Source organism: Chanodichthys erythropterus, chromosome 14, assembly GCF_024489055.1.
Source record: "Chanodichthys erythropterus isolate Z2021 chromosome 14, ASM2448905v1, whole genome shotgun sequence".
Taxonomy (NCBI): domain Eukaryota; kingdom Metazoa; phylum Chordata; class Actinopteri; order Cypriniformes; family Xenocyprididae; genus Chanodichthys; species Chanodichthys erythropterus.
The window spans coordinates 18,193,482-18,213,114 of record NC_090234.1 but is presented as its reverse complement, the minus strand read 5'-3'; the positions used below and the strand labels follow the sequence as shown (position 1 = coordinate 18,213,114).

The window sequence follows — 19,633 nt, the reverse complement described above, 5'->3', positions numbered from 1 at the left end:
GCAAGTTTTTAAAAATGAAAATAGCGATGGCTCTCTTGTCTCCGTGAATACAGTAAGAAACGATGGTAACTTTAACCACATTTAACAGTACATTAGCAACATGCTAACAAAACATTTAGAAAGACAGTTTACAAATATCACTAAAAATATCATGTTATCATGGATCATGTCAGTTATTATCACTCCATCTGCCATTTTTCACTATTGTCCTTGCTTGCTTACCTAGTCTGATGATTCAGCTGTGCACAGATCCAGACGTTAATACTGGCTGCCCTCGTCTAATGCCTTGATCATGGGCTGGCATATGCAAATATTGGGGTCATACATATTAATGAGCCAGACTGTTACGTAACAGTCGGTGTTATGTTGAGATTCGCCTGTTCTTCTGAGGTCTTTTAAACAAATGAGATTTATATAAGAAGGAGGAAACAATGGAGTTTGAGACTCACTGTATGTCTTTTCCATGAACTGAACTCTTGTTATTTAACTATGCCAAGGTAAATTCAATTTTTAATTCTAGGGCACCTTTAATATTTTGAGCTATTTACTTTTATATTTTCAATTTTAATTTATGTTTGTTCGGTATTGTTATGTGCTTTTGTAATTTTTATTAAATTTTCAGTATGTCAAATATTACTTTTCCATGTTTCTTCTTGAATATTGAATAATTACACTTTATTTTAATTATCAATATATTATATTTAAGCAATGATGTATGAGAGGCTGTGCTGTATTGTGAATAAGTGACTTATTCACGATACAGCACTAGCTTTGAGTACCTTATTTCTTTTATAAAACGGTTACCACACAATACAAATATTAAAGCCACAAATATGTATCAGTGCAACTTTCATGAAGTAAACTTTCACTAAAAGCCTTCCTTACACCAGAAAAAATAGTCCCTGACCGTGAACAGCAACAGAAGTTACATTATTACACCATTAGATGGCAGCAAAGACTGTCTTTATGAGTGTCTCAGTCAGTAGTGAAGACTTTTATATTGAAAAGACTGAACTGTTGTGAAAACGGAACAAGACGCAACTGACAAATGTTTTGACTAGCGCTGTCAGTCACGGAAAACCCCTTAATTGTTAAAAGGACAAGATAATACATTGGACATTTAAACAGATATTTTATAATGAGCGATGGACTGACCTGAAGGAAAATGCTAAATCTGAATGCAGGTAATAAACTCGCTCACTCGATCTCTTTCTCACAATAATCTTCTACATTATACAGTAAACATCAATGAACAATATCAACTGAGAACATACAGTTTACGTTGCTAAGAGTGGTTGCTAAGGGTGTTGTGTAGTGACACACAGAACCGTTCGGTGAAGCGGTCATAGTCGTGTTTTATCGTGAATAAAACAGCTATTGACCAATCAGAATCAAGGACAGGAACTAACCGTTTTATAAGCCATATTATAAAACAGTACATGTGTATGGAGTGATGTTACTTTATACTGCATATGTGCCAGCACGACAAACACTGTGTTTTATTACCCAGGTGCCATAATGCTAGATCTGGATCAAACCACACTGCCTGGCATCTCCCACTTGCTGGTGGAAACCATGATCATCTCGGACCAAATCAGAGCCGAAGACCGAGCCAACGTGCTGCGAGCCCTTCTGCTCAAACACAGGTTAGTTGAGGTCAGACATCAATACTCCAAAAAAAGCTCATATTGATCTTCTCCGCAGTGGGCCTTGATGCCAATGTCCTTTGTCACAGCTGCCTCTATTGGTTTTCTGCTAAATGAAGAAGCGTGATTACATAACAAGTAGACTTCATGACAGTGCGCCAGGCAGATGGCCAATGGAGTTTCTAATGGCATTTTGCTATTGCAGCTGCATAGACATTGGTTACATCAAAGAGTGTTTAAAGGCGTGGTTGATTATGATTTTACTTTTTTTTACTTTAGTTAGTGTGTAATGTTGCTGTTTGAGCACAAACAACATCTGCAAAGTTACGAAGCTCAAAGTTCAAAGCAAAGGGAGATATTTTCTTTTAAAGAATTCTGTTTAAGTACTACAACAAACGGCTGGTAGGGACTACAACAAGCTTCTTCCTGGGTTAGTGACATCACTAACCCTAAAATTTACATAAACCCCGCCCCCGAGAACACGCAACAAAAGGGGTGAGGCCATGTTATTGCTATACAGTACAGTAAAAGCAAGATGACAACATAAGTTATAACCGTAATTAAACTAAACTATGTTCTGTCTTCATGCAGCACATATTCTCTGACTCTGTAGGCATCTTACAACAGTTCCCACATGAGCGATTTATAGATTATCATGACACAATATGCTAATCAATGACTTTAAGATAGTTAACTCCACATCAGCTACATAAATTCATAACTAACCATTCAGAAACATCCTGTTGCATTCTACATGTTGTTACTTCTTCTTGAGTCTCTCCATCATAGTCCGGTTTGAACATAAAATGCTGAACAGTTTCTGACATTTTCAGTGATTCTGCGTGAGGTAATTGCATAATCAGAGCTGCTAATATGAACTCTTGAAACTCCGCCCTCTTCTTGGGAGCAGCAGCTCATTTACATTTAAAGGGACACTCAAAAACGGAGCATTTTTTTCTCGACCTCAAAAAGTGACAAGTTTAACATGCTATAAAAAATGATCTGTGGGGTATTTTGAGCTAAAACTTCACATACACTCTCTGGGGACATCAGAGACTTATTTTAAATCTTGTAAAAGTGGCATTATATGACCCCTTTAAAGGAATAGTTTTTAAAGGAATAGATTCATCCCCATGTCATTTCAGTATTTTCTATCTTCCATGAAACACAAAAGGAGATGTTAGGCAGAATGTACGGGCTGCTCTTTTTTTAATGCAACAACAACAAAAAAAGCTCTAAAAAAGCACCATAAAACTAGTCCAAATTACTTATTTCATATTTCCATAGCGACAGTATATCCCATAGCTCTCAAATCTAATTTGCTGTCAAGTTTTCCAGACATCAATAATGTGATGCATCTAATTTTTAAAATAAAAATGAGTGTAAAACAGTGTTATTGTAGTATCATTGAGATACTAGTCTTTGTTAACAATTTGTATTAGATTTTGTTTATATTTTCATTTTAATTTCTGTTAAAGTTTTAGTAATTTTGTTGTTTTTGTCATTTATATTATATTATATATATATATATATATATATATATATATATATATATATATATATATATATATATATATATATAATATTTAACATGTCTATATAGTTTTTATTCTTTTTTTCAGTTTGAGGTTTTTACTTTTAGTACATCAAGTTAACTTAAATGGGAAATGTTGCTCTAGAAATTAGCTGAAATAAAATAATAATTTTTATTTTCTGTTAATTTTTATTTTTATTAAAATAATTATTTTATTTTATTTTATATTAAGTAACAAAAATTTATTTTTGTGGTTTCAGTTATAATAATAACCCTAGTGTGAAAGAGATTATGAGTGAAAAACTTAATTATGGTCTGTACAGATATATCATATGATTTAAGAAGACTTAAAGTATAGCGCACAAGTAACAGGCTATTTTTATCATGCTTTTAAGGTGCTTTATTTTGGAGATTAGCCGTATAAATGATCGTGCACTTTTTAGCTCACACATTCATCATTTTTGAATACAATACAGTGTCAGAATGACATGAGGGTCAGTTTTCGATTTTTGGGTGAATCATTCCTGTAACCCATTCACTGTGGTTTCATTACCTTGTTTAAAATCTGGACTGTAAGTTAGTGCTGTACAAATGCAGTATTTAGTATGGCTCAGACAGGCCTCCTTTCTTGAAGGATTGTGAAGTGTTGTGTGTTTTCTTTGTTAAGCTCTGCTCAGCCACAGGATCACACTCTGAGGTCAGAATGGTACTTTACATGAGTGCTACTGCTAACAGAATTAATATCGCATGGCCTTCGCTACAGAAATGTGGGTTACATTAATGGTTTGAAGATGTACCTTTTTGAACCCCTTTGTATTAATATGACAAAAGATATTCATAAACTGGCTCCAAATACACATGTGCTCGGTTTCACAGACAAGGCTTAAGCCTAGTCCCAGACTAAAATGCATGTTTGAGCTGTTTTAACTGAAAGTAACTTGCACCAACATATCTTAAAATATGTCAGTGCCATTGTTTTGTCTCAAGATGCACACCAGTGATGTTTTTTTCTAAGGCACATTTAAAAAAGTGACCTAATTTAACTAAGGCCTAATCCTGGTTTAATCTAAGCCCTGTCTGTGAAACCGGGCCATAATGAAGTCAAAAACTAGATTAAGCTTCTCTACGGCATTTCCCATCATCTCAGATGCAGCTTTCCATGAGAAACGTGTCCAATTATTCACCAAAAATGTCTTTGTAATGTGGAAAAAAATACATCAAGGTGCTCTATAAGTTAGGTCATTAGTTACTCAAGTTTTGGGAATGTTTTCAAACACAATTGAATGTCACCTTGTGTTTGTGAACATTACAGTGACCAGTTTGGCTGGAGCAAAACAAGATATCAAATAAAGCTTAATGAGTGTGCCGATTTCAACCGCTGGACACGGTCGCGGTGACGTGTGTAACAAAGCTGGGCAGCCACTCTTTAGTCTTCACTTTTTTCAGTACTCATAGAGCACCCAGAGCAAACCAAGATTAGTCTTTTGTGAAAAACAATAAAGGCATTTATTAATTCATTGGACTACCTCTGCTGTCGATTTTTAGAGTTTCAATTCTAAATATTCCCTGATGTTATCTAGCCGCTTTTCTGTTGTTTTTAGCATTTTTTTTACTGATTGCTTTGGCACGTTTCTTCGAGCGAACAGGGAATGTGGTTTGGTTTTGCAGTTTGGATTCTGATATCCTGACATGTTGGGTTTTGTGTTTGCTTTGCAAATATTGCAAGCGAAGATGGAAAATTGCCTTTTTGGACATTGATAAGCAAGGAAATTGCTGTACCCGTGGAGCTAAATAAACACAAGAGCATGGATATTTGTCTCACAGAGGAGAACAAATGGACTCGAGGAACTTGACAGATTAAAGAAGTCATAACATTTCCACTATTAAAGACATAGCTCACCCCAAAAAGAAAATGAAAATACTGTCATTTATTCACCCTCTTGTCAACTGACCCATGTGACTTACATTCTTTTGTTGAAAACAAAAGGTACATGGCTGCTACATGGTTGAGCTATCCCTTTAATGCATGATGTTTATGGAATATAGAGATTGCATTGTAAAAAAAAAAATAATAATACAAAATTGTTAATCAGTTTTTACATCTTTCATCTAAAAATATCTTTAGAATAGTTCACCCCAAAATGAAAATTATCCCATAAGTGTACCCCCTAGGTGTATATGACTTTCTTCTTTTAGCCAAACACTATCAGAATTATACTGAATATCCTGGCTCTTCCCAGCTTTGTAATGGCACTGAATAGTGTCTGAGTTTTTTAAGCTCCATCCATCATAAAAGTAATCCATATTACTTTTTTAGTAATAATTAGTAATTAGTAATACATAATCTGACTCCAGTGGATTAATAAATGCCTTCTGAAGTGAAGTGATGGGTTTTGTAAGAAAAATATCCATATTTAAAACTATATAAACTAAAATCACTGGCTTCTGGCAACGTCCGTACGATCGTTCATGAGAGAGTTGAGTTCCAGCTGAAGGGTGACCTCCAACCTGACAAAGGATGTAGCTCCTCTTATTTAGAAATCCTCCAACATTTTTCTTTAAAACTTCTCACTTCAGACTTCTAATTCGTGACCGGCATCTTGTTTTGCTTCTGTGTTCATCAGTTGTCACCTCGCTTACGCTACGCCAATGTCATACGTCTGGTCAGAGGTCACCCATCCGCCAGAACTTTCTTCTGGACACACGTACAGATGTTACCGGAAGCCAGAAATTATAGTTTAGAAAGTTTTAAATATAATTATTTTTTTTACAAAAACTCATCGCTTCACTTCAGAAGGCCTTTATTAACCCCCTGGAGTCGTATGAATTACTTTTATGATGGATGGATGCACTTTTTGGAGCTTCAAAAACACTATTTAATGCCACTACAAAGCTGGAAAGAGCCAGGATATTATTCAATATAATAACTCTGACTGTGTTTGGCTGAAAGAAGAAAGTCATATACACCTTGGATGGCTTGATGATGAGTAAATTATGGTATAATTTGAATTTTTATGTGAACTATTCCTTTAAAAATTGTGTGAAATTATTATATTATATTATATTATATTATATTATATTATATTATATTATATTATATTATATTATATTATATTATATTATATTATATTATATTATATTATATTATATTATATTATATTATATTATATTATATTATTATGAATTATAAAATGTTATACTATGCTGCTTTATATTTATCTTGTTTTATTAATGTTTAAAAAAATCTGACAAGAAAACATTTTTTTTCATTAAACATTTTCACATTAAAAATTGCTCTCTAGATTTCACAAAATACTTTCTCTTGTCCAGTCACCCCAATGATGAGAAAGAGGGCCTTTTCCATCGGAACCATTCTGTCAACAGCCTGGGCAGCTTCCGTCACAACCACAATCACATTCACGACACCAGCCTGCCCCTGGTGTCCCAGGACAACGAGGAGGTGCATGACAGCAAAGCGGCAGAACATGACAAAGAGGTGTTTGTGGCATTGTTTGTGAGTTGCGTGCTTCTTGTTGTGTGTATGTCGTAGTGAGTACCTAGGCTTCCAGAAAATTGCTGTTAAGTTTATTGTTCACTTGGTGGACCTCCATGTGGTAGCACTTGGTCCATTCAGTATGCATTGCTCTGAAGGCGTACACCCAAGCGATGCAATGTACATGTTTTGTTGGTTAGAACCAGCTCTACTGGGAAAAAAATACTTTAAACTAGCCTACAGTGGTTTTCTGGTCTCATCTGACCACAAATCTGGCCAGGCTGGTGTGTTTTAATCGTTTTAGAGGTGTTTGGATACTGGTCGGCTGGTTAGGCTGGGTCAACCAACAAAACCATCTAAACATCAGCTTGAGGAATCGGCTAAACCAGCTTCAACCATCCTAAGATTTTTTTTTTTTTTACTTTTAGGCCCACATTGAACAAGAACTTTGCAGAAAGAATTGGAACATCCATAATTTCCAAAATTATACTCATGTTTCTTACTATTAAATATTTTGACTTATTCGATTATGACTTCAACTGCCAATAAAAGTGTAGCACTGCATTTAATGCATTAATGCACCCTGTTTAAATACATTCAGCAGAATCACTTAGATTTTCAACCAAAATCAGTGCAGAACACTGCAAAAAATGATTTTCTTCCTCAGTATTTTCATCTTGTTTTCCAGTACAAATATTTAAACATTCTTGAATCAAAATACACTTATCTGAGAAGCAAAAGTACGTAAGATATTAAGTCTTGTTTTATGACAATGGAGTAAAAAAGATAAACTTTGAATTTTTAAATTTTTCTTACACCATTGGCAGAAATCATATTGTTTTAGAATCACTTAATTTTGATAAATTTTTCGGAAAACAAGAATTCATATCTTACGTAATTTTGCTTTTCAGGTAAATCAATCTTGATGTAACAATGTTTAGATATTTGTACTGGAAATACTAAGCAGTGAAAAAGCATCTGCACATTCAGCCTGGCCCTGGTTAGCGACACTGCTAATGCTTGGATCATGTAAGCTGCTCCGCCACATGTGCAGGATTAAGCTTAATAGTGAGTTTACAGGTGCTTCCAGTTAAACTCTTGATACATTAGCTGTGAAACTATGAATGTTCCCCATGGCTAAAAATGTTGGCACATTCGAAACAGCCCATATAAAAAGTGAAGACGTATTGTGTTAAATTGATTTACCATTTGCTTTTCCACTTTGTCACCTGGATCTGTAGGTTTAGATTTGTGCTGGGTGATGCAAAACAGGCACAATGGTTCATTAAAATTCATGAAACATACTTGCACCCCGTCGCCCGAACACATGAACGAAACAGTGGTATGGAACAATAAACAATCAGAGGGAGGGCAGCTATGCATGCGCTATCTGCCAAAGCTTTTCTGCCACAGCTTGAGGCTGATGTGTGGCGTTCAAATGGCACTAACTACTTTCTTCTGTCAACAAAAGAAAAACCTCCACCCTGTCCCAGCTGAGGGACATGCTGCCGCCAGATCTATGAAACTCTTGGCAAAGATTCCCAAGGATGCCGAAGCCACTGTGGTCTTAGTGGGTAAGCTAAGGAGCATTTCGTTCCAGCGTTTGTTGATTTCAGGTCCAGAGATGATGTTGAGTCATCGCACCAGAGTTTTCCAATAATGCTTCAGTCGGCTAAGCGAAGATTAATGCTTTCTGTTGTGTTTGATTTCTGTCTCTGGATCCCTGTTTGTGTGGTTTTTGATTTTTACCACAATAAATGTGTTTATAGGGTGTGTGGAGTTCCTAGAGAAGCCCGCGATGGCCTTTGTCCGGCTGAACGAGGCTGTCCTGCTGGAGTCCGTTCTGGAAGTCCCCGTCCCGGTTCGGTTCATCTTTGTGCTGCTGGGCCCCACGCAGACCAACATGGACTATCATGAGATTGGACGCTCCTTCTCAACCCTAATGTCTGATAAGGTTCATCTTCAGAATCATACAATATGTATTATGGTTTTTAGTTGTTTTACCTTATTTGTATGCTTGCTTTGTCTTATTTGAAATATTTTAAACCCTACTGGACCAGTCATTCCTTATAGAAAGTTGCATTTTTGTTTTTTTATGATTCTTGGGTCAGTTGAATTCAGATAAATTTCTTGCTAGATTTTTTGCCATTTTGGATTTTAACAAATACTTTTTTTTAAACTACCACCTATAAATTTTGCCCAATCTTCTCCAGAATTGTGTCAGGTGATCTTGAGACCAAGTCACATAATTCCAGAATTGATTTTTTCCTATTCTTCTATAAACCTGTAATGAATTTTGTGGTGGATCTGCCAAACAGGAATGGAGCATATATCTCTGCAATGCTTGGGCCAAAGGCGCTCATTCCTGTTCCTGAAGATCTACCTTCCTGCAAAGTTGATCAAACACACATGAACAAGCTAATTTAGATCTCCAGGAACAGAAATGAGCACCCTGGGCTTAGGCAAATTGGGGGTGGTATCAATGCCTTCATGTCCTAAGAGGGCTTAAACAGTTTTATGACATAAAAATAAAATCCAAATGCTTTTGCCCAAAATTACGCTTCTGGATTACTCATATTCCTTGAGTAAGTCAAACGATACCCCATTTGTCAAGTTTCACCTTTTAAATTTAATTGAAAACTGCTTTTCAGTATTCCTGCTGCAAATTTTGTCCAATCTTCTCCAAAATTGGGTCAGATAATATTCGGACCAAACTACACAAAAATGACTGAATGGACTTTCAATATACTTTGCCATTCTCCAATAAATCTGTAATGAATTATATTGCAAAGCCGCCAAACAGAAAATGTGCCTATATTTCACCAATGCTTTGGCAAACTGAAACAAAGCTTTGTGGGTATCATTGGCATAATGTCCTGAGAGTGTTTAATCAGTTTCATGGCAAAAAATTAAATCATAACTTCAGAATTCCTTGACCCAATATTATGATTCTGGTTTAGTCCTATTTCTCCATTCTGTCATATGATAGACCATTTGTCAAGTTTCAAATTATGGCCCATTTGCCATATTGAATTTTATTGAAAACTGTTGTTTGCTCTATATTTTTGAGAAGATTGGACAAAAAAATTGGTTCAGATGATCTTTAGACCAAGCCTCACAAAAAAGACCATAGAGATGTTTGATTTTCAACACTTTCTACAGTAAATCTCAAATAAATGTGACAACAACGGCAACAGACTGGAAGTGAGACTTTGTCTTGGTTTTGCTGTCACATTTTGAAATTAAACTTTGCATGTGTCATTAAGACCATGGCCTGATGAGAAGTTTCAGGACTGCAACCGACTGGTCAAAAGTTTCTAAACAATTCAATCTACTTGTTGAAACTGTTAAACCACTCATTTTCACTGTTTTTCTTGACCTTCTACAGAACTTCCATGAGGTAGCATACTTTGCTGATGACCGCCAGGACCTGCTTAATGGAATCAATGAGTTCTTAGACTGCAGTATTGTAATTCCACCATCGGACGTCGAGGGAAAAGACCTGCTGAAGACCGTGGCTTCCTTCCAGAAACAGATGCTACGCAAGCGCAAAGAGAGGGAGTACAAAAGATGTGGCAGTACCATTACAGGAGCTGAGCAGGAGACCAAAGGTGAAATATTTTTTTCATTTGTGATTTACATTTTCCAGTTTGTCTGATCTGTTAATGTTGACCTGTACACTTGTTGTTATAGACGTAAGTACGGATGAACAGGAGGAGGAGGATCAGTTTGATGTTGACCCTCTCAAGCGCTCTGGTATTCCCTTTGGAGGTCTGATCCACGATATTCGTCGCCGTTATCCACGCTACATAAGCGACCTGAAGGACGCCATGGACACACAATGTTTTGCTGCTGTCATTTTCATTTATTTTGCTGCTCTTTCACCCACTATCACCTTTGGAGGTTTATTAGGCAAGTGAGGCAATTTTATCTTTGATAATGAAGTCTATATAATATAGAATCCCATCCTGCCATTATGATTAGCATCTCATAATTTTTTTTTAGACATTTTTAAATTATAATTTCATCATAATTGACTTTTTATCTCATAATTGACATTTTTTGTCATAATTTAAACTTTTTTGTCATAATGACTCTTCACTTTGTCAATTTCCATTTTTATCTCATAATTATGCTACATTATATATATTATACATATATTATTTTATAATTTTGACATTTTATCTTATAATTATGACGTAATATGTCAAAATTTCAACTGTTTATGTCAAATTCAGAGCATGAATCATTTTTCTAATGTGGTATAATTTCATACTTTATATTCTCATTTATTTAGGTGAGAAGACACAAGGCATGATGGGAGTCTCTGAGCTCATTATCTCCACGGCGACAGTGGGAGTGCTGTTCTCCCTGCTAGCAGGACAGCCCTTGCTCATAATTGGCTTCTCTGGACCACTTTTGGTCTTTGAGGAGGCTTTTTATAAGGTACTTTTTTGTCTTTATGGTACAAACATTATGAGAAAAAGGAGGTAGTTCCATTACATTAACATTGGTCTTCCTTTTATCTTCCTGTCCTTCTCTTTTTCTTTTGCTATCTTTTCTATCGCTCCTTCTTTGTTCTTCCTCATTATCAGTTCTGCCAGGCGCAGGGCTTCGAATATCTCACAGGCCGAGTGTGGATCGGGTTCTGGCTCATCTTCATTGTCCTGGTGATCGTGGCAGCGGAGGGGAGCTTCCTCGTGCGCTACATCTCCCCTTTCACCCAGGAGATCTTTGCATTTCTCATCTCTCTCATTTTCATCTTTGAAACCTTCTCTAAGCTAATTAAGGTACAGATTTAACATCACCAATACCAGCATGTGCAAAACCTAGTGAGCTGCCTTCCTACCCTGCTGAAAAATCTAGCATTGCTGCTCACGAGTATAAGATATGTTTTGCATGGGATGCTGGTTGCTGATTTGCTGGTCCCCAACATGGGATACTGGTTGCTGGTTCCCAGCATGGGATGCTGGTTGCTTGTTCCCAACATGGGATGCTGGTTGCTTGTTCCCAACATGCTGGTTGCTGGTCTCCAACATGGGATGTTGGTTGCTGGTTTGCTGGTCCCCAGCATAGTATGCTGGTTGCAGATTTGCTGGTTCCCAACATGGGAAGCTGGTTGCTGGTTTGCTGGTCCCCAACATGGGATGCTGGTTCCCAGCATGGGATGCTGGTTGCTGGTTTCCCAGCATGGGATGCTGGTTGCTGGTTCCCAACATGGGATGCTGGTTGTTGGTTCCCAGCATGGGATGCTGGTTGCAGATTTGCTGGTTCCCAACATGGGAAGATGGTTGCTGGTTTGCTGGCCCCCAACATGGGATGCTGGTTCCCAGCATGGGATGCTGGTTGCTGGTTCCCAACATGGGATGCTGGTTGTTGGTTCCCAGCATGGGATGCTGGTTGCAGATTTGCTAGTTCCCAGCATGGATGCTGGTTGCTGATTTGCTTGCTCCCAGCATGAGATGCTGGTTGCTGGTTCCCAGCATAGGATGCTGATTGCTAGTCCCCAACATGGGATGCCGGTTGCTGGTTTGCTGGTTCCCAGCATAGGATGCTGGTTGCTGATCCCCAACATGGGATGCTGGTATGCTGGTGGACCAGCACATGTTTTTGGGTGCTGGTATGATCCCAGCAAGACCACAACAAAACTTATAACCCCTCTTATTGAATTGCTTAAACATTAGAATCAGAATTTTTAATTGTTTTACAGTTATATATTACAATAAATCTGTTTGTTCATCATATGTTAAATAATATATTATTTTCACTTTATCATAAATGTGTTAAATATAGAAATCAGCAAGCAAAAACAATGCTTGTCCCAAAGCACTGCTTGTACAGCTGGCCTACTCAAAATCAAACCTCATAAGACCATGCTGGTGAACCAGCTTCACTTTGCTTGAGATTTTTCATCAGGGTTGACAGCATTTTAAGGCATCTTAGGTGTGCTTTAGATGTGTAGACTCCTATAAAAGGAAAGTATCTTCTTTTTGCCAAATTCAAGGGCAGCTTTGCATGTTCTTCCTATAATACACTGCAACAAAATGTATTCCAAGGTGAATGAGAGAAATGTTGATAATGAATACAAATTGATGATCAGAAAGTGTCAATATAAATAGTTATTGTTGTGCCTTATAGCTTAGCAACATGTTAATGGCAAACTCCTTGAAATCATAGGGCAAAATACAAAATGGCTTCCCACTGCTCTGGGTGTGTTTGTCCACGGTTTGCAGTGTGTGTGTGTGTGTGTGTGTGTGTGTGTGTGTGTTCACTACTCACTACTCCTAATGTGTGTCCACTAACATGGATGAGTTAAATGCAGAGGACAAATTCTGAGTATGGGTTCACGTCACTTATTTTATCATGAGTCAAATCTCCCATGCTCTTCTTATAAGGTTCACATTTTGTATGATGCACAAACTTTCTGATCATGTACAGCATTCTAAATCAGTCACTTACAAGGTTTAACTTCAATTGTAAGGTAGTAGACATCAAGAAACAAGAAGTCAATGAATGCTGTTGGTAGTTTGCTGTTACTGTAAGGTGTGTTATTTATTTGCATTTATTAATTTAGCAGATGCTTGAATCCAAATGAGAGTTAAATAAATAAATGTGTTCTTTTCCCCTCAGGTGTTTCAAGAGCACCCTCTGATGAAGAGCTACCCTACAGCTCCTGTACTGCCTGCCTTCAAACCCATAGACCCTCAAGGGAACGGTGTGATTGGGGAAGCCATCCTCAACCAGCCCAACACAGCCCTGCTGTCCTTAGTGCTCATGATAGGAACCTTCTTTGTGGCCTTCTTTCTGCGAAAATTTCGTAACAGCAGATTCCTGGGTGGAAAGGTATATAGCGTGGTTTTATTTTCACAGTGAAATTTCATTTCATGAGTCAGCTTTTTTTTTTTTTTTTCTTGTTTTCCAGCAAAATATACTTGTTAAAAGGAATACATTTATCTGAAGCAAATTAATCAAGAGAAGCAAGTTAATTTGTCACCATAATCTTTTTTTTTTTGAGGTCCATATGAAGATTTAAGGGTTTGGTTTAGGGTTAGTTGCATGTAATTATGCATAATTTATAGTTAATACTACAGTAACTACATGTAACATGTATAACAAGGACACTGTAAAATAAAGTGTTGCTGATGTTTTTACTGGAAAATGTTGATTGCAAACATGTTTTTTGCAATTATAATTGGCTAAAGCTGGCTAAAAAGTTTGTTTGTGTGTGTATCATCTGTTATCATCAAAGGCCAGACGAATCATTGGAGATTTCGGGATTCCTATCTCTATACTGATCTCTGTGCTGGTGGACTGCACCATCCCTGATACATACACACAGGTAACCACGCTCTTAAACTCATGTACAGTATACTGTATATATTACCACAGAAAAACTCCTCTCCCAACGTACTCTTCTTATTAAGTACTGGCCTGTAATTGGAGCCAGGTTTCTTCCGAGTCTGTATTACAGTGTGGTTGGTTTGGCAGAGCACTGTAACCAATGAAGCCTGGGATCTCTGGGATACGAGTGCTTGTGTTTTTTGTGGTTGCAGAAGCTGAACGTCCCCTCTGGTTTCTCGGTCACATCTCCGGACAAACGGAGCTGGTTTATCAGTCCATTTGGAGATAAACAGCCTTTCCCGGTTTGGATGATGGGGGCCTCAGTGATCCCGGCCCTGCTTGTTTTTATCCTCATATTCATGGAGACTCAGATCACCACGTGAGTAAGCTAACATTACATGTACAGTCTTTTGCAACATATCTTGAGATCTTCTATTTAAGCTTAGATGGAAATGCAATCAAATATGTGGCTCATTGTATTTATTTCATCCTATCTGCAGCTTGATAGTGAGCAAGAAGGAGAGGCGTTTGGTCAAGGGTTCTGGCTTTCATCTTGACCTGCTTCTGATAGTGATTTTGGGAGCTATCTGCCCACTCTTTGGTCTGCCCTGGCTGACTGCCGCCACTGTGCGCTCGGTGACTCACGTGAATGCTCTGACAGTCATGAGCAAAGCCACTGCCCCTGGAGAGAAGCCCATGATCCAAGAAGTTAAAGAGCAGAGGGTGACAGGGATGTGTGTGGCTATCCTAGTGGGTAAGAAACACTAAAAACAAAGGTAACACTTTAGTTTAAAGGGTTAGTTCACTCAAAAATGAAAATTATGTCATTAATGACTCACCCTCATGTCGTTCTAAACCCATAAGACCGTTCATCTTCGGAACACAGTTTAAGATATTTTAGATTTAGTCCAAGAGCTTTCTGTCCCTCCATTGAAAATGTTTGTACGGTAGACTCTCCATGTCCAGAAAGGTAATAAAAACATCATCAAAGTAGTCCATGTGACATCAGTGGGTTAGTTAGAAGTTTTTGAAGCATTGAAAATACATATTGGTCCAAAAATAACAAAAACTGCGACTTTCTTCAGCATTGTATTCTCTTCCGGGTCTGTTGTCAATCCGCTTTCACGACTCCGTAGTGACGCTGCAGACGTAGGACGGTTATCTGGTGCTCCCGAGCTTCGTTTACAGTCTGAGGGAGATGCACGCTGTAAACAAAACAACCTTCGCAAACATGTCTAAGGATTTCGACACAGAGGAAGACTTAAATTTTTTTGCTCAGCCATATTTATTTGAACCCAAAGACATGGACGAAGAACTAAGAGCGATGGAAGAAGCTCCTACACAGCAGCAACCGCTGTCACAAGCAGCGTCACTGCGGAGTCGTGAACGTGGATTGACAACAGACAATGACAATGCTGAATAAAGTCGTAGTTTTTGTTATTTTTGGACCAAAATGTATTTTAGATGCTTCAAAAACTACTTTGATGTTTTTATTACCTTTCTGGACATGGACAGTATACCGTACATACATTTTCAATGGAGGGACAGAAAACTCTCGGACTAAATCTAAAATATCTTAAATGGATAGTTCACCCAAAAATGAAAATTTGATGTTTATCTGCTTACCCCCAGGGCATCCAAGATGTAGGTGACTTTGTTTCTTCAGTCGAACGCAAATGATGATTTTTAACTCGAACCGTTGCCGTCTGTAAGTCAAATAATGCGAGTGAATGGTAACACAATTCAGAGTCAAAAAATATGCATAGACAAGTCCAAATTAAACCCTGCGGCTCGTGACGACACATTGATGTCCTAAGACACAAACAATCAGTTTGTGCGAGAAACCGAACATTATTTATAGCAATTTTTACCTCTAATACACCACTATGTCCAACTGCGTTCAGCACTCGCTTAGTGAGGTCTGATCGCGCTCTGACAACGGCAGTGATGTCTCGTGCATATACTTCAATGAGCTGAACGCAGTTGGACATAGTGGTGTGTTCGAGTTAAAAATCATCATTTGTGTTCGACTGAAGAAACAAAGTCACCTACATCTTGGATGCCCTGGGGGTAAGCAGATAAACATTAAATTTTCATTTTTCAATCACTATCCCTTTAATATTTGTTATATATTTCAGACCACTCAGGTTTCCTAGTTTGCATTTTTAAGTTTTATTTTCCAGAGAATACAATTCAAGATTGCGCTTTTCCCCCTTATTCTGACAATCCCATCTCTTCTGTGCAGGTTTGTCTATAGTGATGACAGATGTGCTGCGTCATATTCCTCTGGCTGTGCTGTTTGGGATATTTTTGTACATGGGCATCACTTCTCTTACTGGTATCCAGCTTTATGAGCGAATCACACTCATGGTCACGCCCGCTAAACATCACCCTGACCACATCTATGTTACCAAGGTAATCACTTCTTCCCAAGAGTTTGAGCTAGTGGTGACGTTATTTACAAATGCAATGATGATCATCTGTGTTTGTGTTCGATCTCCACACAGTAGCCTACATGCTACAAGTTTGTACTAAATTGACATCTGGATTCTGTGTGAAAGCTTTTTAAGCGTCCACAAGGTGGTGCACAAATCACCATTGCATTTTGAAACTTTGCACTTTTTCACAGAATCCCCAAAATTAAAATTACAAACCACTTTTGACAAATATGAACACTGTATATAGTTCAAATGTATAGTAGGAGTCCAAAAGTCTGAAACCACATTGAAATTCTAATTTAAACATTTTTGAGGATTTTTTTTTTTTTAATTTAAAAGAAATAAATAAGAAATGTTTAATATTCTACTCTTTGTTTAATATTCTAAATTTATTTAAAAATATTATGTATTAAATTATATTAGAAAAATACAATATAGAAGCATTTTCACTAAAGTTGTAACTCTAGGCCTAACTTGTTTCACGTACAGGTGAAGACTTGGCGTATGAACATGTTCACCATCATTCAGTTGTTGTGTATCGTCCTGCTGTGGGTGGTGAAGTCGACTGTAGCCTCGCTGGCCTTTCCCTTCATCCTAATCATGACCGTACCTCTGCGTAGACTCATCCTGACCAGGATCTTTGAGGAAAGAGAGCTTGCAGCGGTGAGTCCGCGTATTCATGTATTATCTGTGGTCTCCTTTACACCTGATGATCCAATCAAAAGCAGGTATTGCTTTCATTTTCATTTTAAAACCTTTTTTTGTTCTTGCAGTTGGATGCTGATGAGGATTCGCCCAATTTTGATGAAGATGGGCGTGATGAATACAACGAGATCCACATGCTTGTCTAGATGCAGGTCACATGGCTCACCTCTTCACTGACCGATCGATCGCGGGTCTATGCATAATGGGAAAGGTGTACAGAATCTGAAGAACTCTGATGTACTGCCCTCTTTCAGAATTATTTCTTTGAAATCATGTTTTGGATACTTTTATTTATTTATTTTCCTCCCAAAAATGTGGCCTATGTGTTCGACTGCTCCTGCCCAGTGACCTTTGAATATAAGATAAAAATACGGCCCGTGCACCTTAGACCTCCCAAAGTGCAGTGATGGTGAGACAAATCCAATAAGTTCCGTCCAGACCAGACCTATACTGCCTGTAGATCTTTGTTGCCTTCTACTGTACTGTAGGCATTGACCACAGGGTCTGAATATTACAGTAGCATGACCTCTCAGTGCCCTTTGAGCGGTCAATTCCTTTGCTGTGCAGTCCCGTTGCTAGAAAACAGTAGTGCAGTCCCTTTAGAAGTACTTTATGCAGTAGTGAGATTACTTTGATTGATGTATGCAGTAGTTACAATATGTTTAAAGGTGCAATAAGCTATTTTTATTTTTTTTTATTATGGAACAGCATGCAGATAATGTCCATGCTTCCTGACAGATATTACTCTCAGCCTGTCAGTCATTTTGAATTCAGTGGCTTGTGGGAGTTAGCAAATGACTAACATTGCTTACAGCACCTTTAATGGAAAAAAGGATTATTTAGCCCTCCAAACATGATTTCCCTTCCAAACAGATTTTATTTTATTTTATTTTATTTTATTTTATTTTATTTTATTTTATTTTATTTTATTATTTTGTTTTGTGTTTTTTGTTTTGTTTTTGTTTTATTTTATTTTCAAGAAACTGTTATTTAACCCTCTGAACATGACTGCTAAAATTTTATTTTATTTTATTTATTTTCAAGAAATTGTTATTTAACCCTCCGAACATGACTGCTAACATTTTATTTTATTTTATTTTATTTTATTTTATTTTATTTTATTTTATTTTATTTTATTTTATTTTATTTTATTTTATTTTATTTTATTTTATTTTATTTTATTTTATTTTATTTTATTTTATTTTATTTTATTTTAAAGAAATTGTTATTCAACCCTCCGAACACGACATGCTAAAGGTTTATTTTATTTTATTTTATTTTATTTTTTTTTCAAGAGATTATCTCTCTGAACACTACTAAAAGTGTATTTTATTTTATATTTGAATTGATTTTATATTAGATTATTTTGTTTTGATTTATTTGTCTTGAAGTTTCCCAGAGTGATTGATAACTTTATTTTTCTTTGAGCAACTCAGCTATTTTCTTGCTATATATAAATTTAGCATTTAGAATTTATATAGGGTTTATTGCCCAAATATGCTATTATTATAAATATTAGTACATTCGTGTGCGTGTGTTTTCAATATAGACCTTTTCAGAGAACTAATTCCATTCCTTATGCTGTTATACTGCAGTGTATTCGGGAACAGTTCAGCTGAAATAGGTTAAAGCCATAGAAACTTGGATTTCGTTGATTGCATAAAAGCTAACTTTTTGAATCAATGCTATTCCAAAGGCTGTCAACTGCCAGTGTGTATGGATGCACTTATTGCTACAGTTTAGACTGGAGGCTTCGATGAAACGTACTGCCATATTGTTAGTCAAGGTCATGGTGGATAGCTACAAACTAAGCTATTTTAAAAGGAAGTGCATGACCTTTTAAAAAAATCCTTGTTAAGCCACCGAATCCATGTTTCCTTTTCCTCGATAAAGCCTTTAAAGGTGATGTGTGTATTTTCTGTGTTAAAATACTTTCTCCAAACCAAACTTAATATGCAGCAACATATTAAAAACATTGCTCTGTTTGTTTGAGCATCCCAACCAGCCCGACACAATCAGCCAAGAGTTTAGTTCGGTGCGGGACTAGCAGTTTGACGTTCAAGTCACCTGTTTGCAATTCCATTTGGGGGGGAAAAAAACGACGCACTTCACCTTTAACATCTTCATCTCCTTCTTTGTGTTTTGATAAAGACATTTCCTCTGATCAAAACAGTCTCATACATGAGGCTCAAGACGGACCTGAAAACAGGAAGAATCGTTCCATTACAGTCATGTTTTGAGTTCGGACAATTGCCTTTAGAGAAAGCCGCCCTTTGGACTGTAAATAGCGTGCCGTCCATGCGTGTATTGAATTTGTTTGTGCGTAATACAGACTTCTTGGTCTAGTCACGCTACACTAGCTCATTTCATCACAAACACATATTCCACATGTGTTTCTTTTTGCTCGTCGTTTCCCCGTTTTTTTTGTGTGTGAAAACAAGGGGAAATTGTGCAATATAGGAATATCTGTCATGCA

The 19,633-nt window shown here is 37.1% G+C and overlaps 1 protein-coding gene across 1 annotated transcript in view; it reads left to right on the top strand.

Moving 5' to 3' along the window:
* slc4a3 (solute carrier family 4 member 3) overlaps positions 1–17,356 on the top strand; it is an 89,549-nt gene extending 72,193 nt beyond the window's left edge. Inside the window, exons 8-22 of the mRNA XM_067410450.1 lie at positions 1,511–1,646; positions 6,511–6,676; positions 8,145–8,247; positions 8,443–8,627; positions 10,062–10,284; positions 10,367–10,585; positions 10,971–11,119; positions 11,269–11,463; positions 13,304–13,516; positions 13,923–14,012; positions 14,227–14,393; positions 14,515–14,768; positions 16,260–16,429; positions 16,942–17,115; positions 17,226–17,356. Coding sequence (XP_067266551.1) covers positions 1,511–1,646; positions 6,511–6,676; positions 8,145–8,247; positions 8,443–8,627; positions 10,062–10,284; positions 10,367–10,585; positions 10,971–11,119; positions 11,269–11,463; positions 13,304–13,516; positions 13,923–14,012; positions 14,227–14,393; positions 14,515–14,768; positions 16,260–16,429; positions 16,942–17,115; positions 17,226–17,303 — 2,522 coding nt within the window. The 3' untranslated portion in view covers positions 17,304–17,356. The remainder of the gene's footprint in view (positions 1–1,510; positions 1,647–6,510; positions 6,677–8,144; positions 8,248–8,442; positions 8,628–10,061; positions 10,285–10,366; positions 10,586–10,970; positions 11,120–11,268; positions 11,464–13,303; positions 13,517–13,922; positions 14,013–14,226; positions 14,394–14,514; positions 14,769–16,259; positions 16,430–16,941; positions 17,116–17,225) is intronic.
* Positions 17,357–19,633: the final 2,277 nt, after the last annotated feature.